Genomic DNA, 27948 nt, shown 5'->3' on the forward strand with positions numbered 1-27948 from the left:
GGCGAAGGAGGGCACCAGTTACAGGCGTTACAGCCGGTGATAGCCGGTGTTTTACCTTCTCGAAGGAGCGTTTGCCGTGACAAAATCTGGCGGGGCACCGCTGTTGTCGCTGTTATTTCGCCGGTACGGACACAACATCTTCCATCGGATCCAACGTCAGTTTCGTCATAGTTCGGTGGCACTTGCCGAAGACGTTATAGGTAGCACACGTCCACGCTGTCACACGAAACACGAAATCAGGGACGACAGTCAAGCGTTGAGGTGGGTGTCCCAGGTCAGGATCTGTCAGTTTTGTTCTCTGATGTGAAACGACGATCGCCCGGTCGGTCGGTCGGTGAATAAAGGAACAAGTGTCAGTCGCCGATCGCGCGATTTTCCTTCGCTCTCCCCCGCAATCTCGTTGGCGCGGAAAAAACGCGAAGGTGTCGAAAGGTCGCCGGTTGAACGAAAACAAACGTGGTTTCGGAGCGAATCGGATCTCCGTGCGTATCCTTTTCTTTTTCGGAGCACATATAGGCGTGGATCCTCTAGGATCTAAGAATTAGAATCCCGATGGACTCGCGATTTCACTGTGTACACCTGATTAACTCGTAGAGTAAACGCTATTTTGTTAACGTGAAGGGAATTGTCATTTTGTTTTGTTCGAAAGACCAAGTCCAAAACAATGACTTGTATAGGAATGTTTCTATTGCTTTTATTATTTACCCCGAGCAGATTAATCGGAGTTTGGTTGAAGCTTCCCTTAAACGCAGACTGCTACAGAAATTAATAATATAACGGTAAAAAAAGGAGTATTGACTCAGTATCAAATATACTAGCGCCAACGTTATTTTTAGCAAAAGTATATACGTTTCGAGTGAAACGCTTCTATTACATCTTCACGCCTCGCCACTCGAGAGACGTAGGCGTCTCTCGCCAAGTACGCTTACTTGTAAAGTATATTTACGTGTCTGCAGCGGTCTGGAACACGATCTGTCGTGTGTTGACTCACGGCTCTGGCACACGGCTCCCGTACCTACCTCACGGAAAACTTCCGCTGCGAGACCGTGCCGTGCGATTACGAAATCCATCCTCTACACCTGGACCGAGAACTTGATCGAGATTCAATTTGACGCGATGCCAAGAGCGTGCGACGAGAGAAACTCGCGCGGAAGTTGTGAAATCAGAGCCGCGCGCATCACAAATGCGCGAGCGTGAGAATCGACCGCGCGCGATCTTTTTGTTTTTTTCTCTCCTCTCTCTCTCTCATCGATGTCGTCGGTCCGCAGGTGTCACCGTAAACGTAATCGCGAGCGAGCTGTGATAAAAAAAAGGTCACCGACGAGTAAATGGATTCGCGTTGTATTATCTACCGAATAAATTCCGTCCGCGCGCGGACCTTCAAACGACCGCAACCTTGGCCATTTTAGAACGGATTAGATTTTCTCGATTACGCTTTCTTTCGCTTTTGAAGAGGTAAGGGTCGGTTGTTCCAACTTCTTGATAAATTTACCTATCAGGTAAATATATGTTTGTCTTTATTTATTTAAGAAAAGAAATGAAGAGAGACACATGCTTACCTGGTAGATAAGTTTACCAAGAAGTTGGAACAACCGGCCCTAAGTCTGCAACACTAGGAAGAAAAAAGTGATGGTTTTAATTATGCAAATCAAATTGACACAAGTAAATGTTTGCACACTGAGAAAAAACTTTTAAATTGACTAAATTTGTCAAGTGGATTAAATTTCTTCAGTTCAAGTCTTTATGCAATTAATTTAAATACATAAAATACTTGAATTTTAATTTAAGTATTTATATATTTGACTGAAATACACGAATAGTTGAGTTAAAGAAACTTAAGTTGAAAAATTTAGTCAAATGAACAACTATTTTTCTCAGTGCAGATATACGTATCTAGTAACAAAATTGCAGAAATATTTTTTAAATTCTTTAACTTTTTGTAATATAAAATTGTGTCTCAATCATTGCTGATATTTAGAAAAAAAGCAGAAAGTTTTGAACTATTAAAGAATTCATTTACATTAGGAAGAAAGGACAATTCAAAAAGATAAATATAATGTGATACACACATACACACGCACGCACATGCATGCACACATACGAAATGAAATTAATTGCTTTAGTATTGTGTGCAAGAAATTGTAATTGCACTCACGACTGTAGTGTAAAGAGTAGTTGAATGATCGAATAAAAAATTGCCAAAACTCAATTGTTCTCGATTTATCGAAGCGCAGATTTAGTAGTCGATCGAATCATTGGGTCTATTTTTTTTTTAAGTTGAACTTGAATTCGTTTTTCCTCTTTTACTTTTCACATTAAACAGAGAAAGAGAAGAGATGAACTGTTCAGCTTAAAACGGTCAGATCCATCGTTAATCTTGCACACAAGGATACCGAACTTTCCGCATCAGCCATTGGCTATTTCCGATCTTGATTACGAAAGATATGAATTTAACTGACTTACACAAACGGAATGCGCCCACACCTTCGTATCGCTCCGAAGCAGCTAGCTCGTCAAAGCACGTGGCGCGCTGCTTCGATTTTACGTAATAAGGTGCTAACCAGCGTCTTGTGACAACCGGAGCACGTGGCCCTCCGGCGTTTCGAAAACCCGGTCATCGAACGACACGGGGACCTGTGTTAATAATCTGTAACCTATTTTTGTTGCATCGTTCTTAAACGAGTACTTCAACGATTTTCTATGTATGTTTTCTGTAATGTTTGTGTTTATATGTTAATTTAAAATAAAAAGAATCAACGGCTAATTTTTATTCTTCAACAGGTATCTTTCAATGCACGTTATTCTCCTGGTTTTTATTTCTTCGATAAATTTCTCCAAAAGTTAAATCTTACGTTATTTCTATTATGTTTATAGTTAATTTCTTATGTCATTATTCTTACGATAAATAACAATGAACTCGAATTGTTTGGAATTAACATCGAGTTTTATCAATTAAAGAAAGACAAAGTAAACTAAGGTGTATTGTTGTATTGTGTATAATACAATTAATTTAAGTTAAAAAAAGCTAAGATCATTAGTTAATTTTTACTTATTCCTAAAAATAAATTTTCTAACTCACCTTATTTTCCCGTCTTTCTTTAATAGAGTTCGACGTTAATTTTGCATAAGTAGCGTTCGAGCCCTATTATTATTTATTGTGAGAATAATGATGTAAGAAATTTCGAACTAATTACTAGTTACCTAAATAAAACAACAAATAATTAAAAATTCTTATGTGCTCCGGATTTCTAAAACTATAAAGACGCTGATAATCTCTTTAAGAGAGAGATCTAAAGATACTCGGTTATCTTTACATTATTACATTTGTAAAATAAGTTTTTGTTTTATTAAGGAAAATTAATTTTATGAACAATATTGAGACCACAAGCATTTAAGACATTAAAGATAAGCATTTTAGATTGTCCGAATATTCAGATGCTTTACAAATTTTTGTTTTAGGAATAACTAAAAATTTTTTTTCTCTTTCAGTGTCAGTAATAACGTATATATTTTATATTTCAGTCAATTATGTAATTAGATCATTTTATATCGTGAATTCTTTAGAAGAATTCAACAATCTTGGCTCTGCATTGTTATTTGTCCGGTTACTAGGACATTTATTGTTACTAGAACATTTATCTTGCCTTGGCACGGTTCTTTTTGTCTTTGATAGTATTCGTTACAACGATCGAAACTGCATGTCTTTAACAAAAACGTGCAATTGAAATCGGTAATCGAATAACGATAAATAAATCAACGAATAACTTAAGAGAATGTTTCAGCAAGAAGCAGTAAGATAATTATGGAAAAACTATTTTGTTTTAACGTACCACTAAGAAAATCGAAGGAAATTCGATTAAATTTTATACTTTGCAGTGTTATTTACGATACACGCTTCTCAGCTTCTTTCTTTTTGCCTTGATACTCGTTTTCGAGAAGATACTCTCGAGCTTTCGTAATCGAAATCTCACACTTCGGCAATTACGCATGATTCATATTTTAACTCGAGTCGTTCAACATGAATACGCTTATCGTGGTCGAGAGGTCACGTTGATTCTATTGTGCATTCCAACGTCCAACGTTTATCTGCGAAATAGATTTATTCACAGATCAGTAGGTACATCCGGAATCTGTCGACAGACGCGTAATAAACTTATTTACAAGAGACAAAAATTAAAAATGGAATTAAAAATAAGACAGAAGAGACATACATAAAAATACAGATAACCGAAGGATCCGAAAAGAAAAACGATGTTCAACAAACGCATTAATTCGAGCAAAATACTTTGATCGTTGCAATACAACGCGATGTTGATTAACGCCAATTAACGCACGCTATCATCATTTATGATTTTCATTATATTTCAGATCCTAACGAAAGACAATGATTCGATCTTTCTAATCAATATTTGATATTGATAATATAATCGGTTATTTTTACAATGCCTATATCTTTATGATTTTTCATTGATAATGACGAAAACAATCGCGAGTGCATTAACCTGTCGAATTGTAATTAAATACGCCCCTTTAAATATTTTTATTTCAATAATTGACTTTTTCGTTTTATATAATAATTCCTCGTGTTTTTCTCTATAAGCGTCATTTTCGTTTCATAATTTGCATTTAATTCAAAATAGAATTGTGCGTTTATTGATAGAATAGCGTCATGTTATTAATATTTTATTTATTACAATATTTTACTTGTTATTTATTACAATAATTTTATATGTTAAAGAGTTGAAAATACACGCAGAAAATAATATTTAAATTAAAATATACATATATATCAAAATACGTGGCACGTGAAACTACAAACAGAATTTTATCCTGAAATCTAACGCACATTTACATAAAGTTTAAATTGTAAATTTCGTAGAACTATGGGGAAAAATATTCACTGGTTGCAGTAATAAATATTGACGTGTAGCCTTACATTCTGTCGAAAGAACGGAACAACACTCAACCAGTGCAAACAATTTTTTAATGCAATTTAAATGAAAACTGCACGCGAAGAAGGCTGAAATACCTTCAGATTCGCCTGTCAGCGGACAACCCGTCATACGTACGTTCCGAATGCGGACGTCGAATGCACGCGCGCGTGCATATTCCATCTTTTTATATCTCGTTGCGCAACATTCAAGTATTTATTTATTTACACGTTGTACACGATTACTCCTTAGAAATGATTCCACGCAAATTTCGTAGATCTCGCATTTTTTTACATACACTTGATACGCTTACAAATTGTCAGCTTGCAGATTTGAAATCGTCATTTGAAACTCGCGATTAAATGTCACATCGGTCGCCTCGAGCATAAAAATTCGCATTAAAAAAAAAAACACATTCTCTCTCAAGTGCAATTATAGTCTCCCACCTCCTCTTTCTCCTTTTCTCGCCTTCTTTGTTTTCACATTCACGCGTCAACAATCCATCCGAAGATGTAAATATCCTTTTTTTATTATTTTTTTATTTTTTTTACTTCCGCGTGGATCGAAACGCGCGCACCGCGTGCGCGGCGCGTGTCAGTTTTCCGCGTTTCACCGTGAGTGTGTCGACGATGACGACAATGCCGAGGACGACGACGACGACGGCGATGGTGACACGCATTCGCAACGTGACGATAACATATATTTTTTCAGATGTACATTTGCATCACGGGGCTTTCGGCTAGACGCGCACGGCTCAGCGCGAATGACTCACTGTAAATTTTCTTCTCCCTCCCTTCGATCGCGACGCGAAAGACCACCGATCGATCCGCTAATAATCGCTCCAATTTTCACGTCATCGAAGGTATTCACTCGGATGAACATAACGTGAAAATCTTTTTACCGAGGATTATCGAGGTAATTTCAAGATCCTCGTGGACTTGCGAGGACCATGTTTTTTATCCCGCATATTGGCGCGCGTAATTCTCGACTAAGACCTCGGAGACGACGACGCTTTCGCGTCTCTTCGAGGCGGCTTATCGATAAGACGCCACTTGTCTAGGTTCAACGAAAGGAGAGGAGACTATAATTATCTTATCTTATGTAAAGTACATCGAACAATTGACGGTGGTTCGGGTAACAAAAGTCGTTTTACATGCCAAACGGAAAAATACTCGGTCGCGATGAACTCGAGGCAGTTTCGAAGATAGCGGCCCTCGCCGATTACGAGATTGAACGCAAATTTCGCGAACCGCAAACGAACAAAGTCAAAATTGTGGCGGATGCGTCGCCTCGTTCGCCAGGTGAGAAGTGTCGTTCGGACGATTCGCGGTCAGCGATCGATCGTTACAACACCGTGGAGGATATCGCAGATATCGGGGCAGTCCCCGCGCGATATCCCCGAGCCCCCGGTGTGTTTACATAGCACCCGACGACCGGTGGCAGGATCTCGGTCGCGGAGAGCGCGAGCGTTGTGCGTTCGATGACGACCGGGCGTCGAGAGGGCGAACACGCGCGCGCGGGTGGTGGCCGAGAGGTCGCGGCCTCCGCGATTGATACGGTTATAGGGAGAGTGCACTTTGGACCAAACGTTTGCGCCGACTTAAAGAGGGATAAAGCGCGACAGCGTTAGTGAAGCACGGTTTAGTGTCGTCCCGGCCGCGCGACGCGACGTATCACGAAAATCCCCCCGATCCACCCGCTTCCGCCTACCGACTTTTTCTTTTTTATTCCCCCCCTCCACCCTTTGCTTCTCTTTCTATATATCTATTTCGCACTGCACGCATACTTCCGTACCCGCGATCTGTAAACCGGCGAGGGATAAAACGCCGGTGAACCATGGACCTCGGCCAAGAACGACAGTAAACCGCGGCCGCGAGAGAAAGATAGATAGGCAGAGGGAGTAAAAGAGTATACCGCAATCCTTTCCGCCGCCGAGTTTGTACGCACGCCGCGTTGAACGCACGTGACACACCGCGTGGGCAAGGACGTCAAACGAGAGAGAGAGAGAAAGAGAGAGACGACCACGGCTACCAGCAAACGTTTTACCGCCGCGCGCTTTCCACCTTCGCGTTCCCGCGCGAGCCCGCCGCGATACTATAACAACACCACCATGTGGTCCACAGAACCGGCTAGCTTCACCTCCAACGGCAGCATGATCGTTGTGAGCAACAGGTTGCCGTTTGTGCTCAAGAGGAACGAGACGACCGGCCAGCTGGAGCGCAAGGCCAGGTGAGTGTCACTCTATTCTCTTCTAATAGCAAAGTACTATACATACACTGAGGAAAAGAAGTTGGTAATGTGACTAAATTTGTTAACTTGATTAAATTTCTTCAATTCAACTATTTATATATTCTAGTCAAATATATAAATAGTTATATTAAAGTTAAAGTATTTTATGTATTTAAGTTAAATGCATAAATACTTGAACTGAAGGAATCTAATCAAGTTTAAAAATTTAGTCAAATTAACAACTTTTTTTTCTCAATGTAAGAAAGGGGACGAACGTATGCGGGACCAAACGGACGCAAACCAGGTGACAAGTCCCAAATAGTAAGGTGATGTTAAATATCGTTTTAATGACGCTGCAAACGTCATTAAAGTGTTTAATGTAAGATTATATCTGACGTCAGTTTGCTACTTGGGCACGGTACCGCGAGTAAAGAAAAAGAGATTGCACCGAGAAAAAAAAAGTTGCAACAATCATAATATCACTATAATTTATAGTCATATTTGGTTTGTTCAAACTATATTAAAGTTCTCATAATTATAATTTGGTCTATATAACTTATAATATGTTTGCCATAACCAAACTGGAAATTTTTAAGTAAAATATAAAAATGATGTTGTTAACTATAATTATTTCACTATGCAATTATAGTCGCAAATATCACACACACACACACATTTAAAAAGAAAATCTCATCTAGCCTTCTTGCATCTTTTCTCACTTGATACACAGCTGGGACTTCGCGCGCACGGTAACCACGTGGTACTCGTTTCAATTATCGAAGTTTTGTTTTCGTCCGTCTTTTGCGTCGAGAGAATATCATATTTCCGAGGACGTATTTCTCTCGCGCGTCTCGTTTCCGCGAGTATCGCAGATTTTACGATAATTAAATGAACTGTTGCGACTGTTCGGCTCGAGTGAGTACTTCCCGTTGTTCAGGATCGTCAGTTGCGACAGTCACAGCTTTCTTTCACTTTGCATCTAGTTTTTTTTTTCATACATCTTTGAAAAACTATGGCTCGAGGCAATGAAACGAGTTACTTGTGATTGTGTCGTCTTCTTCGGGATTACATCACATGCACACACTTGTTTCTACACATAGGCACAGATGACGTTAAGACTATTTCTTCAACATAACAATAAGATAAGCATGTATCTTACAAGGTATATCGACTTCTCTCGACTATATTTAACCCGACGTTATTAAAAAGCAGGTAACGCGATTACAAAAGTGGAGTTTGTTGAAAGAGCCGTGATAACAAAGTTTTAGAAAACTTTAATTCAACTTAAAATCAAAATTTTTTAATGATTCATAATGATAAAAAAAAATTTTACTGTAGCAAACATACATACAGTGTTTCGTGAAAATATATTTATAATTATCTAGGATTTTATTTCTTGCCTTAACGCCGTATCGAAATGTGGAAAACTATGAGAAGCCACGCGCAAAATACTCTCTAAGTACAGTTTTATTCCGAGAGATAGAAGGGGAAATATGTGATGAATGTGCACATGTCACAAACAGAGAGAGAAAGAGAGAGAGAGAGAGCGCGCGCGCGATTATTTCAATAAGAGACGCGTCGCATCAGAAAATAAATACGCGACGTGTACATACATAGATACAGCGGATCGGTGATGTAACAGAAACGACAAAATAACAAAGTTCGAACTTTAAAACTTTCGTGTTCGCAGAATGATAGAACCTCCGTGATTTCCCGCTTGTGACAAGTAGGCTGTATCGACATGACAGTGCGCGATCTCGCACGCGATGGACACCGTTTAGGTCGTGGCACGTAAAAAAAAAACGGTTAACAAATCAACAGTTCGTTATCGTCAACGTTAGGCCTTAATTAAGTTCTTGGCTGTGATTAGCTGATTCGCTCACTGCTTTTTCTGTGCGTCCTTATCGGCGGCGTATCTGTGATGCGCGCCCACGATCGAGAAAATTTGATGCACGCCACAAAAATCTGTCGGCCATGAGCGAGACGATTAATTGAACTGATAAAAAGAGTATCGATTTACACACAAGCAAGACGTTCCTCTTAATCGCATTCAAAGTAACTTTTTTTCGGTGACCGCAATCTAATCGCGAGCGTATAAATGTAATATTCTTATAAGCAGAGCAGAGATTACCGCGAATTTTTGCAATCATCTCGCGTCATTCACCTTACGAAATTGATAAAGCGGATAAAAAAAAGTCACAATAGAGATACGAACTGCGTCCACGTATGCGAAGAAGTCTCCTTCGAAAGACTAATCGATCGGTCAGTCTGCTTTTTTTTTTATAAACATTCATAATTCAGTTATACGTAATATACGTTCACACTTTGTGTGAAGAAAATTTCTAATTTTTCCGAATGTAATTTTATTTCGCAAAAAAGATAATTACACGCGTAGATCGAATCGATTCACGTTTTTTTTTTTCAATGTGAGCTCAACTATCTCGCGGATGACACACCGGTTATTTCTGGTACACTTCTTCGGGACGAGAGTGTGTAATTAGTCTTACGAAATGATAATGAGGTGTTCTTGGCGACGGAAAGATAAATCCAGCTAATGAAGCGCGCGTCACCTGTGCTCGCCCGATGAGCGCGTAATTATCGCAGATTTCTCTCTCGAAGCGGACACCTGCACGCGTCGCATACAATCGTCGCACGTGTCTATCGCGTGTCTGCCGCCGCATCCGCGTGTTTCGTCGGCTCCTAGACCGTCCATGCGACGACGTACGACGCCTCGCGCCAAATCGTGGAAAAATACTAAAATACCGCTCCCGATTATCGTTCTGACCCGATAATCCCCGGGGCGAATCCCGGTCAATTTTCGAATACGTGAGGTATCGAATCACGCGCCTTCGATTGCGCCGGGGAAACTTATATCGTTCGCGTGTCACAGTTTACGTAAACTTTTTTTATGTAAATATTTTTCATGCATCTTTCCTTTTTCCGCTGACCGAATTTTTGCTTATTGTCGCGCCGAACCGACGTGCGATGTATCGAGATTCAATATGCAAAGTCATCGAGGATGTGTAATCTGAATTCGACGAGGGCGACGTCACGTGAGATTCGAGACGGCGCTATCGCAATTTTATGTCCGGTTTGATAATCCTCGAAATCCCCACTTCTTCGGGATGTCTTTAAAATAGATTGCACGGGATGCGCGCGGGATTGCGACGCTAATTTCACCGTCGCAGGAGTGCCAATGGAGAGGTCGTGTAAACAGTAATTATAGCGCGACCACTGTGAGATAAAAGATGCTGATCGTGATAAGGAGCGGCGCGACGCGGATTGTAAACATTCGCTTATTTTTCATTTATGCCGTTATGACTTTTTCTACCTAATGCCAAAGATCGATCATAAAGCGCTGCAAATGGTTCACGCGTTGTGTGTAACTCAAATCCATCTCTTTTCGCCGTGGAGGAAATACGAATTGTTCCGCGATCGATATTGGTAAACAAGACTCGTCTAGTCACGCGTCGTAATTAATTAGCGCGGAATTGTATCGCGTGCAAAAGCGATTTCCGGAAGGTCATAAGCTTACAGTACGCACCCGCACATTTACGCGCGTTCGACGCACGCTAGAAAATCACTTGGTCGATCACGAACAAGGCGGTCGAGACAGCCGATTGCATTACGTAAGCAAGTTGGTCATTATACTCAATGTCGTGCTTGAACGTGTCCGTTAAATGTATAATTAATTAATTGCGACAATCGCGTCCCGGCAAAATCCGTGACGGTCGATTAACACGATATATTTACAATCGCTCTCACAAGTACACTTTTACACGCGTTTCTTTAATTTACGACTGAGATACAACCGTAGCTAGGCCATAAAAGTCACGAGAGTACAGACGTATAACATCGACAGAGACTCTTAAGCTTCGTCTACATTGAGTCGTTAGTTGTTGGTCGTAAGAAGTTTAATCATGTTCGTTTATTCATTTCTAAAATCGACCGTGATTGGTTAGATTTTTTACGATCAATGACTAACGACTCATTATAAACGAAGCATTACAATTTGAGAACGAGAAAACTCATTTCAAGATGGACATAAAGTGTACTATAATAACTGAGATAAAAATAATACACGGTCATTTCTTCATCTAGATAATTTTATGTAGATAGGCCTAATCTACAATGTGTTCTGTGTTTCCTGTTTCTTCCTTTTTATTCCTGTTTATTGCTCTTTTGCTTCTTTCCACATTATTTCGTTGAAACTGACGAGATAAAAATTAACAAAAAAGACAAAAAAAAAACACGTGACAAGAAATAGAATCGTTAATAAAATTATGTGCAAAGATGCAAAAAGATAATAGGCACAAAGTGAACAAGAAACGGATACCAGAGTACATTATAAAGTAGACTTTACAGATTCTTTCTCGCTGCTTTGAAGTGTATGCATTAGAAATTATTGAAATTTGAGACTGGATGTAAAAAACAACATTATTGACATTCATTACAGAGTCAAGACACGTTTTGTTAGTGATGGACGTTTCCCGGCTATTTACATTCTTTTTTTATTACTCATTCTGCTTAATTAATATCGAATTTTCTATCTTTTTTGGTCGATCAAATTAAAACAGACAGTAATTAGAATACTCACAAAGCACATTCGAGAATGGATTTAAGTTATCAGCGATCTATTTATAATGTAAACGATCAAATTACCGGATAAAGTGTACCGGATATAATTAAAACTTTATCTAGTTTCGAAGCCGCAAATAGATATTAGCATTGATGATCTAACGGTATCGCACAGTTATTACTATGTTTTTCAAAACAATATTATATTTTACACAGCTGAATTTTCTAATAAAAGAAAGGAAGAAAGCATTTCCTCTTTTTTAATAGTAATGTTATAATAAAATATTTAATTCTTTTAGAAGTAAATAATTCATTTAAATAAAATAAACATCTCTCTCTCTCTCTCTCTCTCTCTCTCTCTCTCTCTCTCTCCCTCTCACTATATTTTCTCGCCGATTCTAATTCTACCACAAGACGTTACAAGAATTATTTTGACAAAAAGTATCTTGTCAAATTTGAGATTTGATCATTTTAACCCACATGCGAGCTGTTTATTTTCGCTTGTTCATATTTTTTCATACAAACTTCTCTTTCCTTTTCCAGCGCCGGTGGTCTGGTAACCGCGGTAGCACCCGTAGTTATAAGCGGAAAGGGAATCTGGGTAGGATGGCCGGGTATGCACATGGAAAACCCGAACGAGCCGATTCCCGAATCGAATCCCAACGATCGCACGCCCACGGCTGGTCTGCTATCACGAAAGGTGAGTCTCCATAAGCCTAAAACGATAACGATAATGATCGCGACGCCGATTAATTTATCGCGATCGTAATTCGCGGCCGCCTTACGTAATCGCGCTTCCGTATTGATGCGTTAACGATCGTTTGCACGTAGAGAAAAAAAGAGGAAAAACGGATATCCCGGATTGTTAGAAGCCACTTGGACTCTTTTGTGTGTAAATTTTTTCGAAACAACAACCGGTTAAACGGCTAGGAAAATCATAGTTGTGCGTTACTCTCGCGCACTTGAAATATCATATCGCTACAACGCGCGTGAGAATGCCATTGTAAATATGTGATTGCTCAGCGATTGTTGAATCGCAATGAGCAAACAATTGCGACTCGCGTATTTAAATCAAGTGATTTTTTCTAATTTTTTTTTACATTCCTCTAAAGCTTTGCGATGTTTTTGCCTCTTGAATCTATATTCTTCGAAATGGATACGTATGCTTCCAGAAATTTCTTAATATTCTATTTGAAAATCGTCAATAACACTAGAACAACTCGTCAAAATAGTGGGTTTGAAATTTTTAGATAAAACTATTAAGATGATTTTTGTCGGATTTTTTATTTTTGGATTAACTATTTAAATATTTAAAAATTAAAAGTAATAACAAATATGTAAAAAGGTTAAAAACAAAAACAAAAAAGGTAGAAATAGACAAGGTAATTAGGGTACGATGGTCATACGGAGAAAATGACTAATGGTTGTAATTTGTCCAATAATTACTAAATAATGTGTTCTCGTAATTATTTTCAAAGATAATTTACTACAATATATATACACTTCGAAATAACAATATTGTGGATATTATATCACGTTTTTATTTTTGACTGTCTGCAAAGTTTCATGTGTTCATTAAAAATTGCCGCAACGTCGAATAAATTACAGTTGAGCTGTTACAATTAACGTTAGACATACACATAACGAAGACAAATTATAATGTATGATTATATTTTTTATTTACTTTTCTGTTTTTTAAATAAATACTATCTTTCTCTCACAGTTTGAGTAAGATGGCCCATGATTTTTCGGGGTAAGTGTTTATGTATAATAAAATATATATTTTGCATTGTAAAAAAATATGGCCATCATACCCGAGTTTACCTCTTATCATACATTTATCCCGATTGTTCTAGTATTAAAGAGAGGGAGAATTGAAACTTACTGTTTGCTCTGTGTCATAGCAGTATCGTTATATAAAAGATAATATTCAATCAAGCTTTTCAAATCGAGACATCTCGATTTTTTCGGGTATTTTTACTAAAACAAAGAGAACAAAATTTTCGTGGTAATACAGGTGGACCGTATACATATATCTGGCCCGACGGCGTCTTATCACCATCATCTCCGCGTCCTCGATTACGTTACGTATACTAACCTTGGCATTGACAATGTGCGTGTTACCTTTGTATGGCGCGGAGAATAGTAATCGGTTCCCCACCCCGATCAACCTGTAATATTCCACGCCGTCGAATGTTTTCGAGATAGCTTGCCATCTTTCACGGCGAGCGACATCGATGATGATTCAACGCTTCCGCTCTTTCCTAAATCTTTTATTTGTAGCGGCATTAGAACGGCCGATTATTCGATCGAATATAACGCGGAATCGTTTGATTTGCGAATTTACAAAGTGGCGAGCTCATGCCAATTAACGCGTCGATCGCGAGGCTCCGTCACAGTTTCCACATTTAAAAGAATCGACGAGGCAAATTCGATTTCGAATGAATTCCTCATTCGGGCTTCGCTCTGCTCCATTCGGTGACAGTTCAAAACACCTTATTTATAGACTGTTTTCACAACGATATCGCATATTTTCCGACAAGGGCAACGTGACTGCGCTCTCTGCGATAAACGATCGTTTTATTCTCTTTCGGCAGCGCGTTTTAGCGACTTTTGTTCGAAAACTTCCGATACGGCCAGAGAGAGATGTACGGTAGCGTTTTTCCTTGACGTAGGAAACAAATATTGAAGACCCGACGTTCCGACACATTAACGCATCCGGGAAAACGTAATGCTGATAACGTAAGCGTTATGTATGTGCATACGTACATTCCGTGTGTTTATCTACGTCCCGTGTTAACTAGACTAACTGATCTTCGTCCTTCTCCGATGTAACTCTTCCTCTTCCAAGATTGAACTCGGATAGACGCGCGCGTTTGGCATATCGCACACAGCTGCATTTTTGACCTAGTTTGTCAATTTTATTAATATAATTGATATTGTTATTGATATTATTATTATTATTATTATCATTATCATTATTATTATTGCCCGACTCGATTTCCCGGGCGAAAATCCGAAATGGCTGCAAAACAGTGTCACAAATTTATTTGTGTCACGAGGTCGATCGAGTGGGTTATCGGCTGCATGAACGTTGCAAGCCAATCGCTTTTATAAAATGACGACTTCTGGCTAGCGGTCGACGTGGTATGCCGACGATTAGCGGATTAGCGGCGGACACCACGTAATACACCCACGCGCAGACGTAGCGACGGATCACGTGAATCGTCGCAAGAACGCCTTTCAAGATCGTCGATAACGAGTATCCGGGTGATAGCCTACGACACCGTTTGAACAAAACGGCGGCAATTATTTGTTCGCTCGGGGCAACCGCAGGCTGCATGATGACGACGGGCGTAACGATTATCGTTACGTGGAAATTTTCGAGGATTACTCTCGGTGAATGAGGGCGAAAAGAGACAGAGAGAAAGAGAGAGAGAGAGAGAGAGAGAGAGAGAAGAGAGGACTGAGACAAACACGGTACCCGGAAAGTATTGATCTCTTGTGGTCAAATCATGATCGCGCTGCCGCCCCGAGCAAGTATTCTGAGATTGTTCGAAAAATGTTCAAACAATGAAGTCATTAAGCCCAATTAAAATGAGAGTAAAGATACACTGAAAAAAAATTTACTAAATTGAAACGAATATTTTTTGAAATAGTACCATGCAGAAGTTTTGTACATTTTCTAAATTATAAAAAACATTATCTTATTTGAAATAAATATTATTTATTTTTTACAAAACTTCTGCATGGTACTATTTGAAAAAATATTTATTTAAATTTAGTAAATTTTTTTCAGTGTAAAGTGTAGCTCGTAGTCTGTAGAAACGTAAAGGACTTTAAAAATTATCATAGCTCTTCTGGGGAGATGCCTTTTTTTAGAATAATGACTTTTCATAAAGATATTTTACATATAGTTAAAAAGACACTTTTTATACCGAAATGAGACACTTGCTGGACAGGACACGCGTGACTGTCTTTTTCGATTCAAGAAACGATTTCAAGAATCTTTTTTTCCGCGCTGTAAAAGTCCTTTTGTTTCCTACTCTACAATTTATTTTTCCGCCATGCGTCGATTCATTTCATTGTCGATACGATTGCACGGACATACGGTCGCCCTATTTTCGCCGCATCTATCGCTGGTCTATCGGAACGTTCAATAATATGTTTGCATAACGCGACGGGAGCACATAGGAAAACAAAGAAGAGACGAAGAAGGAAAAACAATGTCGCAAGGGGGAAAGCCGACTATCGTGTCATATCACGTGGATTGTCTCTTGCGAGAGGCACGCAAGATAACGAGCAATTAAAGTGTTTTCACTTTATTTCTTAAATGGGCGAAACAGAGAAACGCGAGAGATACGCATTTAAAAACCGCGATTCGCCTTCGATACTTCTAAATAATAAAGATAACTTACATAGTAATGAGGGAGACTACCAAAAATAATTATGCCGCAGACATGGTATACGCCGATATATCAATCAGCATACCAGTCGGAACTGGTACACGAAATCTTTTGTTTTGGCTGTCCACCATTGCCAAACATGTCTTCTCTTGCGAATAACATGATATATTCAATATTTTCCAAAATTTCCACATCGGACAAATAACTCGGGCAATGTCTTGCTTGGATAACTTGTTTTTCATCGGAAAGTCCGATTGGCACGTATACGCGTGCACCCGATTCGATTAAAGGGACTTCTTGCGGAGAGCTGACACCGCTATCACGGTTCCTTAATTGTATTTGCAACGTTTAATGCACTTTTGACCCAGTTTCTGATCCCACGATTCCTCAAATTAAAATCGCTCGAGAGCACCGCTCGCTTCCACCTAGTCTCGCTTGAGGATTAAATGAGAGAAATTGGTCCGGTGAATTGATACGTTTTATCATACCCGCGATTAAGCAACCCCTTCGACAACGTAGACAACGTAGAGAGTCGCTCCTCTCTCGAGCGATAAAACAATATGCGTGACGATCTCTCTCTCTCTCTCTCTCTCTCTCTCTCTCTCTCTCTCTCTCTCTCAATCTCCGCCGGCCGGGGGCCGCATGTCGGCCGCGACGAAGGAAAGAAGCCGCCGCCGCTTTCCCTGACCTCTCTTAATTAATGTGCCCGTAAAGCGGCGATATCCGTTAGAGAAACAACAAACCGCGGTTGATTGTGTCTATATCGTAGAAGTATTAAATCGCGTTATCGCTCGTCAGCGTTGCTCACTTGCGTCAAGCATCAGCGATCCCTCCCTAGCTGTTTTCCCTTTCTCGCGATCGGAAATAAAGGAGGCGATATCGCGGACAAAATAACGAAGAGTTTCACGATGACGAAACTGAATCTCACGCGCATCCGATCTAACCACCCGCCACCTGTCACCCCTCTGTCCTATTTCTCATTAACAGCACAATTTCTCGCTTTTATTGAATTGATATCGCTACTGTTGAATTTCTAATTCTCGACTTGAGGTCCGATCGCTATTTCATATTTATTATACAACTACAAGTTTTTCAATTTTGTTTTTCTTCTAAAAATATAACTTTCTATAAAAATTTTGTTTAAAGCAGGACGACATGATTAGTCATTGTGCCATTTTATATTAGATATCTATTAAAACAGGTAATATTTAAACTCGAAGTGCTCAAATACAAAATAATTCTCAATAGTACGGTATTAAGAAAAAAATTATACATTTAACTTTAACATAAGTCTTTACTTTTGTCGAATTATAAATGAAAACGCTTGAAACATTTGTCATAATCATAATTTTATATATACAACATTATTGCTACACATATTGTCATTCGAAATGAAATATATAATTATATATTTAATAATAATTATAATCATTTTAATAATTAATAAATAATATTATAACAATTAATATATAATAATATATTATTAACAATCGACATCAATAACAACTTTATATGCATGTACACGCATATGCAAATATAGTGACTGTAAGAGATCACTCACTCACTTTACATGTGGTCGTGGAGCACCTAAAAATACAATTATACTCACTGGCAGGTTTGTCAAGGTGCTCTGCCGGATTTTGATTCGCTATTTAATACGACGATTGCATTGTACCGGTATGCCTGTAATCCGAATCGATCCTCTTGAAATAGCGATAGGACTCATCACGAGTATGAATGATCGTAGAAAATACGAGAGAAATTTCTGTTCTAATCTTAATCTTCCTTTCTTTCAGGTTGTCGCGGTACACGTTGATCCTAGTATCTTCGATTCTTACTACAATGGATGCTGCAATGGGACCTTCTGGCCCCTCTTCCATTCAATGCCAGATCGAGCGACATTCATTGCGGATCACTGGCGCGCGTATTCCGCGGTCAATGAACAGTTCGCCGCGAAGACAGTATGACTATGCTTATGACAATTGTTAATCGCGTTTTTGCAATCTGAAAATATCTTTACTTTCAACAAATTTCATTAATTTGTAGCTATTCATAATTCGCTTTTAATTTAATACTTTTATTTTAATGAAATGCAAGCATAATTTAATAATGTTTAATAATTTTATTCATTGTCTATATTGTAAAAGGAAATGACAATAATTGTGAGCTAATTGTCATTTTTTAAAGAAACACATATTCATTATTTTCGAATATCCTGTAATATCGTAGTAATTTATTAGACAATTTCTTAGTTCTCCTGAACATCAGATAAATCTGTTTGACGCAGGTCGACGCCTTGGAACAAATCCACAAGGAACAAGAAAACCAACAGAATGGTACACCGTTGGTATGGGTTCACGATTATCATCTGATGTTGGCCGCTAATTGGATCAGACAGGCGGCCGAGGAGAAGAATCTCAGGCTTAAATTAGGCTTCTTCCTTCACATACCCTTCCCGCCATGGGACATTTTCAGACTATTCCCATGGGCTGATGAGATTCTGCAGGGTATGCTAGGTGAGTGGTCCTTCTAATCTATCGTGGTTTTTTCAGATCAATTTGTAATGTGACTCTTTCTGTGTGATAATGTTTAGGATGCGACATGGTGGGTTTCCACATTCAGGATTACTGTCTGAACTTCGTCGATTGTTGCCAGAGGAGTCTCGGCTGCAGAGTGGACCGTAAGAATCTGTTGGTCGAACACGGCGGTAGAACTGTACGGGTAAGACCGCTGCCGATTGGTATACCGTTCGACAGGTTCGTCTCGTTGGCGGAAACCGCGACAAAAGTCATGCATTCGAATCAGAAGATCGTCCTCGGCGTCGACCGGCTAGATTACACGAAGGGCCTCGTTAACAGACTAAAAGCCTTCGAGATGCTGCTCGAGAAACATCCCGAGCATCGCGAACAGGTCATTATCTAATGCGCTTATTTACGACCTTTCTCTTCGCGAAGTAATTGCCGATCGGTATCAGAGCTGTCGAACGATCATATTCAATTACGTTACGTGGCGTATGTTAGGTGACGATGCTTCAAATCGCAGTACCCTCGCGCACTGACGTCCGCGAGTATCAGGACCTGAAGCTCGAGATGGATCAGCTGATCGGTTGCATAAACGGTCGCTTCACGACGCCCAACTGGTCGCCCATACGTTACATTTACGGCTGCGTGAGCCAGGATGAGCTGGCGGCGTTCTACAGGGACGCCGCCGTCGCTCTCGTTACACCGCTCCGGGATGGCATGAATTTGGTCGCCAAGGAATTTGTTGCCTGTCAAATCAATACACCGCCAGGAGTGTTGATAGTATCGCCGTTCGCTGGGGCTGGCGAAATGATGCACGAAGCCCTGATTTGCAATCCTTATGAGATCGACGAGGCCGCGGAAGTGATTCACAGGTACATGACCATTCGTTTTAATCGTAACGAAACTAGTCTGAATAGAAAATTACGTATCGGCATTCATCGATTCAACATTTCGCTTTTTAATATAGTTTTAATTAAAATGCATTTCGATATACGCAACAAAGATGTAAAACGATTTAAAATGCTCTGACCTTACAGGGCGCTCACCATGCCCGAGGACGAACGCACTTTGAGAATGAATCATTTACGACGACGTGAGAGGATATACGACGTTAACTATTGGATGAAGTCATTTCTTCAGGTGATGGGATCTCTCGAGGAGCACGATTCCGTGGGCGCTACAACGATGCAGCCTGTTACCATGGATGATTTCGATGATTATTTGAGCAAGTAGGTATCCAATTTGTTAAGAGATGTGCATGACTGGGCCCGACCAGCGTATGCGCATGAACGGGAAATATCCATAAGGTATAATATACATAAGCAACAAATATTGCACGAGGTGATTGCACCTCGTGTTAATTTCCGAAAGAAGCACTTTAAAGGAAAAAGCTCGTTGCATCGTTACTTTAAGTTCATTTATTAAGATAATATTAAATGAAAGCCACGCTACTAAAAAATGATACTTTTAAACTGAGCATGAGTTTGGGTACGTCGCTGCGATGAATTTACGATGCATTCTCTAGCTATGTGAGATGTATTGATCCTAAATACCCTGTCCAAACATCCCCACGATCTGTAAATGGGGTAATACGAGAGATTGAGAATTCAAAAAAAGGCTTTTACAAAAAACGGCGGGCCCGCGCGAGCGAAGTTACCTGACTCATGACGAAAGCCGGATAACGATCCAGTGACAACCACATGTCCCCTAGGTACATCGGCGATAATCATAAATTGGCGCTTTTATTGGATTACGACGGTACGTTGGCGCCCATCGCCACGCATCCTGACTTAGCGATTCTGCCGCTCGAGACAAAGAACGTCTTACAGAGGCTGTCGAACATGTCGGACGTTTACATCGCAATTATATCGGGTCGAAATGTAAATAATGTGAAATCGATGGTCGGGATAGAAGGTATCACGTACGCCGGAAATCACGGATTGGAGATTCTACATCCGGACGGCAGCAAGTTCGTCCATCCTATGCCCGCCGAGCTAGAGGACAAAGTAGCCAGTTTGATGCAAACGCTCCAGGAACAGGTACGCGAAATCACTATCGATTCTTGTAATATAAATATATAATAAGAATGTGATAACACTTGGAAAGTATCTCATAAATAAATATTAGACGGAAAAATAAAAAATCTAATAAATATCAATTGAATTAAATATTTAACAAATTCCATGCAAACACACATTTTTCTTGATAAAATCTACATATTTATGTGTCGTGTCTGCTTTCTTGAAAAAGCTTTGCAGGGACGGTGCTTGGGTCGAGAATAAAGGTGCACTTCTCACGTTCCACTATCGTGAAACTCCGATGGAGGGTCGTCAGAAGATGGTCGACCAGGCTAAAAGACTTATCGAGAGCGCGGGATTCAAGGCCTGTGCCGCGCATTGCGCCATCGAGGCGAAACCGCCGGTCGAATGGAACAAAGGCCGTGCTTCTATCTACATTCTGCGCACGGCATTTGGTTTAGATTGGAGCGAGCGTATCAGGATTATATACGCTGGTGACGATGTCACCGACGAGGACGCGATGCAGGTATGAAATCTATCGATTCGCCCGTTCCTGTCCTGCACGAAGATATCTTTTAGCTCATCAAAAACATTTTCATTAGTGTCTCGATCATTATGGGAATTCATTTCTATCTAGGCATTGAAAGGTATGGCCGCTACTTTCCGCGTGGCATCGTCGGATATCATTCGCACATCCGCGGAGAGACGTTTACCTAGCACGGATTCGGTTCTGACGATGTTGAAATGGGTCGAGAGACACCTCAGCAGACGCAAGCCGCGGAACAGCATTGACATCCCGGGTATTCCGTCGAGATTTCGACGCGGCAGCGGCGGTATCACGATGGAGATGTCTTACACCCCACCAAAAACACCTCTCGAATCATAGGTGATGCTCAAATGTTAGCATATCAGGTATATACCCGCCGCGATATATATCTAGCATAGGATATTATAACGTACTCATAGCATAAGTCAGTCAACACAGACGGAGGAGCAAGAGGTAACGAGGGAAAATCTCCCGCGAGCGATTCGAGAGTAGGTAAGAGTATTGAAGAGAAATTAACGAGACCTCACGCCGAAACTCTATATTGAGTATAGCCATTGAAGAGATCTGTCACAATCAGAAAGTTCAAAGAAAACGAGATGTTTCTTCCTAATTAAGAAGTGTAATAATGATATTGATATGGTATACCAATGAAGTCATCAACCCGGAGTTTAACTAGACGAAACAAAGAATCGTCACTCTCACGTTAACTCTCTAGCTTTTAATGTCGATCGATGTATTTCCTGGTGTATTTTCTGAGATTAGACCTTAGCCCACAGAAAAAGTATCGAACTCGTACAAAGTACAGGATGATATCGCGATAAATGTTTTCCGTGCGACTGAAGCTCCTACTTTGTCTCTGCACAACACAGAAAGATGTGTATATTATTATATATATGTCTATATTTTTGATGTACGTATTCTTACTGAATTTATAACTATATCATGTCGACATGTTTCTCTATGGAGATATAGCATTTAAAGTTAGTTTTTAGATCTATGTCGCTCAGTAAAAAGACATTCGGCACATAACAACGTGTATCAGGCACATTATTCTCGTTAATTGTGCTTTACCTCGTTAACGATTTCCTTCGGTAGTATAAATATGACAAGATGAAAGAACATATTGTCTTAGGATAATCTACGAAGCATGTTTTTCTTTGGAAAACATCTAATTAATTTATTAATTTTTTTCTTTCTCTTTCTCCTCCTTATTTTTTTTAGTAACAATTATCACGAATTTTAGAAATCGTAATTATTAGTCTTCAGATTAACGTGACATTAAAGTTCCTTTATTAATTTTTTTTTTTAATAGAAAAAACACATTATTGGATAGATACGAATTATCTTTGATATTAAAACTAACGGAGCAATTGGAACCATTCTTCGTGTCTAAAGATAGGATTTTAATTCACAATATTAGTCTACGAGAGAATCAAATTTCCAAGAAATGGAGTGCCAATTACGGTAAAAATGATATTGAAATAGTAATGAAGAATGAGAATTCTGTGCTCTGCATGTAATTTATAGCGAACGTGTAAAACTGTGAAAACGCATCGTGCGAGAGAGCAAGAAAAAAAATGCAAAATTTAAATAAAGTAGGTTTAAACTAGATTTTACACTTTTTCTAGGTAGTATAAGATATGTAAGGAACAAGATGTGTAAAGGAACAAGAAGTAAAAGAAAGCTGCTGATGGTATTCATACTGGCACAGTTGCTTTGGTTGTGTATATGATGATTAATGATAGCAAGTAAGAAACACGGCTACATTAGGATCTATGCCTTCTGCGTATCTTAAAAGATATGTCTCGTTGCGCATTTCTCCGTGCCGGATAATACTGACTGCAAACTGGTACAAACTGGCAATGCGCATCCGTCTCTCGTCTCACGAGCTTATTTCGAATTGAGAAACTTTCTGAAAGTAACTTGGTAGTTACTTTTATTGTTAGTTACACAAAATGTAATTCGATAAGTCACAATGGAGAGGCGAAGCGTCTTTGAAAACGTGACGAAATTTAGCGATTTTAATTTAGTGATTAAGCAAAAATAGACATATAGATTTTCGTTCCGAGACGAAATTGTATATGAAATTGTATGAATAATATATTATTTATTAAAAAATTACGTCTCGAACGCTTCAGAAAAGATTCTTTTAAATTAATACCATTTTATTCTTGCCACGCGGCTTTGTTCTAAAAACAGACTCTTTAAAATTTGTTTTCTTAAAACATGACACCGCGTTTTATTTTACAATTACTTTCCCTTATTTAGCGTCTCTCTCCGCTATCTTTTTTAATGCTCAACGTCCGGCGCGTTTCCACCTGTCACCTGCAACGCGACTTAGAAACGAACGAATTAAATTTCATTTTATTCAATCAATAAGTTAATGACGTTATTATTACCGTTAGTAGCACATAGAGCAAAAGAGTTTAGCGGTTGAAAGGTCAAACGTTGCGTAATGCCTAATAAGAGCGATTAGCAATTAAGTATATATATCAACTGTATTGGTATCTCGGAGGCTTCGTGCGTTGCGCGAGCGCAGGTCAGATTCTATAATCTCGCACTTTCGCCACTGTATTTATTAGTCAATTATAATAATCGCCTGTCAATAGATAGTAGATAATGAGCGAGACGACTGACGATTATGCGGACGAGGGAGAAACGACGATGAAGCGGCAAATAATAAGGAAAATGTAAGCGTAAAGCGAAATGTAAATTACTGTTACATCGAATCTGCACCTATCGGGATACATACTGCATAACATCATCCTTGTTGAAAGTAAGAGTAGGAAAAAAGATTTATGTGTATATATATATAACAAGATATGTATAAATATACGCGTACGCGCGTACAGAGTCCTATCACGTGCCCTTAAAGCAAAAATCTCTATCCCCTCCCCAGACGCCTTTGAAAAAAAAGAAAAGAAGATTGAGAACAAAAATATTCTACATTTTGTACGAGTACTTAGTTTTTACCTCAATATACACGTTACTATTGTAGATGTGTATTGCAAAAAAAATCGCGCGAGATAGTGCATGAGTAAACGATTAAAACTGTTTTGCTCCCGTCATTGTTGAGCCGACTACAAAATACACAGCGCAGAAATAAACGATGTTTATAAATCATTCCCGCGCGTGTGCTTCTTTTTTTCCATACTGCACGCCTAGATCCGGTTTGAACGATCTGTGATTGGAGTGTCGGAATTCGGAGTAAAATTTTTCTTACAATTTTATATGCCATGTAACACGAGAAATATATTTGAAGAAATATTAAAATACAAAATGACTCTCTTACAAATTCCAACAACGGACGTTAAGTTTTATTTGAAAACGTAAATCAATGAAATCATTTTAAAACCGAATAAAGTGCAAATTTAAAGTTATCGTGTTTTGATTAAAAAAAGCAAAGTGTGACTAATGAAGTAACGATGATTACAGAGAATGTTTTTAACATACATAGCTCATTATGAAAAATAACGCCCAATTTTCTTTACACGGAGTTTTAAATTTAAAATTTTTTTGAAACTGAATTCAAGCTTGTTTTTCTACTTGTGTTGTTTTTTAATCCATGCCGATAATCAATTTTCAAACTTGTCGTTTGGGATAAATGCAAATAAATACTACTTTGTAGAAGTCGACTACTTCTCAGGAGAAGCTTAAGCGATTGTCTCGCAACTTTTACAATATTTTTTCCCCCTGGCAGGTGCTCCGTTCCAATTTTCACGGCACGGCCGGGGTATTATTATACCGACAACCGACACGATCGCGAGTGTTTGCGTGCGATTTGATCAAGAAAAAAACGCGTCCGCCGTCTCTCTCCCGCCTTCCAGGAATTTCATTTCTGCTTCGGCAATAAATAATGATAGAACCGCGCGGACCGTGATATCGCCGCCCGCGTTTGTATATCGTCGTTATTTTTCATCGCGTAACCTCTGATGTTGAGACATATCTCAAGCCAGCGATTAAAAGTATTATTTTTTTTTTTATGAACCGATGTCACCGATGTGTGCCCGAGAGCGAAGCGGAGTGACGCAACGAACCGTTACGAGCGACCGCGGATAATAATAATCGACGCGGGGGGAGGGGAGACGGGAAAACACACACGGATTTTTGCTATATTTGTTTTTTATTTATTGTTTCCTAATCGAGCCGAGCGCAGCTCCCGCGAAGTGTTAATATCCATTTATACTTTCGATTCTCTATCGAATAATATCGAGATGCATATTTTTTTTAGTAAAAACGTTACGAGTGATACGTGTAATGTGAGTAATATCGAGATCTATATTTTTTTAGTGAAACGTTACGGGTGAAGCGTAACGTGAATGTCCTTTTAGTAAAAAGCTTCAAATAATCGTTTTAAAAAAGTCCGCTTTTAAATAATCTATATGTAATTTTCACGTCTGATTCTATGGTAGAATTTCATTTAGAATTTTACATTTTATAAGTATATATTTTAGTATATATGCTATATACGTATTTACAATAATTCTCTTCAATTGTTTAAGTGTTAAAGCATTAATAGAATTGTATCTATTCTGAATTCTCTGATACGGATCATGTATAAAAAAAGTATTATAATTATATTCTGATATACGTGCACATTTTACATAATAATGTTTTTTATTGTATTACATATTTTATATATGTTGAATATTTCATATACACTTTTATATAATTATAGTTTTATGTATTCTAATTTTCTTTAAATATTTTTATCTTGCGAAAAATACATAAACAATGCATAAAGCTAGAATTTTATTTTGAATTTTGAACGAATCATAAATTGTTTAAAAGGTTTCGTCCTATGCCGTACATTTTAATGTATGTTTTACACAGTTGCGTATTCGAGTTCTTTTTAAATATTGTTCCTATTATACACCGCGAAAGTATATAAATACAATTCTATTCTTTATTATGGATCGTTTAAAGTGATCTTGAGAGGAAGGTGATCCTCTTTCTCACGTGTCACGGTTATGTGAATTAAGACGTGCTCACACGTATGTGTGAGGGAACGACAACTTTAGCTATGGGGTACGCGCGCTCGCGCGCGCGTAATCGAGGAGAAAGGGTCCTCGATTTTCAGCCCTTTGAAACCGAAACGGGCCCTTTTCGACGGCCGTGTCGTATTTTCGAGTTGTTGGAAACATCCAAATATTTTCATTAGACTGGCCCGTTTTGCGGAGGGTGGACCGCGCCATTTTTGCGGGGTCCCTTTTCACGAGGAATCGATCTCGGGGGCCCTGCCGCCCTTTCACGCGGAGGATCTTACGCGAGCGAGTCCCTCGGCTGAAGGATCCCCGGCTGCGATCCCCGCAGTCGCTGCATAAAGAGACGGATTACACGGTGTCCATTTCAAGACGTACAAGGAACTGGTGTTTGCGGCAAGTCTCTCCTTCTCTCACCTCCGCTCTCCCCCGTTGCCCGCTCTCTTTCCCTCCTTCGTTGCAGCCCCCGGGTCCTGCGGGCGTATATGCCGACCCGGTAGGGGCATTATCTTCGCTGTTTTGCCGATTCAATTGTGTGTGCGGTGAAAGGCGGCGTTTAACAAGAGTTTAATAAAAGGCAAACAGCGGCGCGGGATCGTCGGTCGTCCTCTCTCGCGGGGCATCCTCGTTTCTTCCGCTCCCGCGCGCGCGGAACCGCTCTCTGCCCCTCTTTCCTCTCTTTCTCACTCTCTCTTTCTCTCTCTCTCTCTCTCTCCCTCTTTTTCTGTTTTCTCTCCCTCTCCTCGCTATACGTTCTTCCTCGAAGGGATTACCCGGGAAAACCTGGGCCTGTCGGTCTGAAGAAAAGAGGGAACACACGCGAAAGGAAAGAGATTCGAGAAAGGATCGCAGCTGCCACGCACCGATTGGCCCGACCAAAAAAGTAGCGATTTCTCTCCCGTCGTATTTCTGTTTTCGCTGATCCGCGCGGGCGGATGGACGGGGAATAGAGTATATGTATTTCCCTCGGATAGAAGAAGCCACACACCGAAGAGCGCGAGCGGACAAGCACGTTCCGTCGATCGCGACGGAGAGACGTTTTGGAGAACTCGTCGATCGGACAGCTTATTTCCCAAAACGTCTTAAATTCCGTACCTGCAGACATATGAATAAATTCTCAAATGGAATAAGTTCTGTTCGTAAGATGTAAGAAACGTTCCGGATTTTCAGAAATGTAAATTTGTCAATACAGCTCGAAAGTCAATTCTTCGATCACAAGCTATTTCGCTCTTTAATCTTTTATTGTGACTCTACAAATGGTATTTTCTCTAACATTTGCTTTCTTTTAAAAATCATTTGAAACGGGTGACAATTACTAATTATAAATAAGATTAAAGTAATGGCAAAAAGAATAGTTAAAAGATTTAGCAAGAAAAATAAATGTTAATACTCATATGCAAGCGTTTAACATTGCATAGCACATTAAAAAATAAGTTATAAAAAATTAAAAACGAGGAATATAAATCTCTCTTTAAAAAGAAAGAAATTATTAACATTTTATAAGTAAATTATATCGTGAGTACTCTTCGCAATATCGATCGTTACGCTACGTTCAAAATATCCTCGAAAGAAGAATATCTTCTTCCCTTATTTCTAAAAAGGTCAACTCGCGTTTCTTCTTGCCCGATAAAACGTCCGCGAAATTCAGCCTCTTCAATTATCGCTCGAAGACGCTCGAGACACCTCCACCTCTCGAAACGATCGATCGATCGTTAAACCGCAAAATCCGCCCCTT

General features: G+C 39.4%; 2 protein-coding genes across 4 annotated transcripts in view; one reads left to right on the forward strand and one right to left on the reverse strand.

Annotated features, from left to right (window-relative positions):
• LOC105829043 (alpha,alpha-trehalose-phosphate synthase [UDP-forming]) lies at positions 1-24354 on the forward strand. Of its 2 annotated transcripts, XM_028190010.2 has the most exons (11): positions 1-261; positions 7055-7160; positions 12282-12438; positions 17941-18105; positions 18432-18660; positions 18738-19054; positions 19165-19538; positions 19704-19895; positions 20378-20705; positions 20917-21210; positions 21322-24354. In XM_028190010.2, exons 2-11 carry the CDS (start codon positions 7084-7086, stop codon positions 21568-21570), a joined length of 2382 nt encoding a protein of 793 aa, XP_028045811.1. In that variant the 5' UTR covers positions 1-261; positions 7055-7083; the 3' UTR covers positions 21571-24354. The 2 variants fall into 2 exon arrangements, with proteins under 2 accessions (XP_028045811.1, XP_012523137.1); XM_012667683.3 differs by lacking the exon at positions 1-261 and having other exon boundaries at positions 7042-7160.
• LOC105829048 (N-acetylglucosamine-6-sulfatase) overlaps positions 3492-27948 on the reverse strand; it is a 73191-nt gene continuing 48734 nt past the window's right edge. The window contains exon 10 of one of the 2 annotated variants that reach the window (XM_036289249.1): positions 3492-4086. In XM_036289249.1, coding sequence (XP_036145142.1) covers positions 4057-4086 — 30 coding nt within the window. In that variant the 3' untranslated portion in view covers positions 3492-4056. Of the gene's footprint in view, positions 4087-27030; positions 27309-27948 lie in introns of those variants that run through there. The other variant, XM_036289250.1, reaches the window with a different exon arrangement.

Source organism: Monomorium pharaonis, chromosome 7 (assembly GCF_013373865.1).
Source record: "Monomorium pharaonis isolate MP-MQ-018 chromosome 7, ASM1337386v2, whole genome shotgun sequence".
Taxonomy (NCBI): domain Eukaryota; kingdom Metazoa; phylum Arthropoda; class Insecta; order Hymenoptera; family Formicidae; genus Monomorium; species Monomorium pharaonis.

Coding starts and splice junctions, on each gene's coding strand:
- LOC105829043 (XM_012667683.3), top strand. CDS start 7,042: ATGTGGTCCACAGAACCGGCTAGCTTCACCTCCAACGGCAGCATGATC. Junction 18,661..18,737: donor GATTCTGCAGGGTATGCTAG/GTGAGTGGTCCT, acceptor GATAATGTTTAG/GATGCGACATGGTGGGTTTC. Junction 21,211..21,321: donor CCGACGAGGACGCGATGCAG/GTATGAAATCTA, acceptor ATTTCTATCTAG/GCATTGAAAGGTATGGCCGC.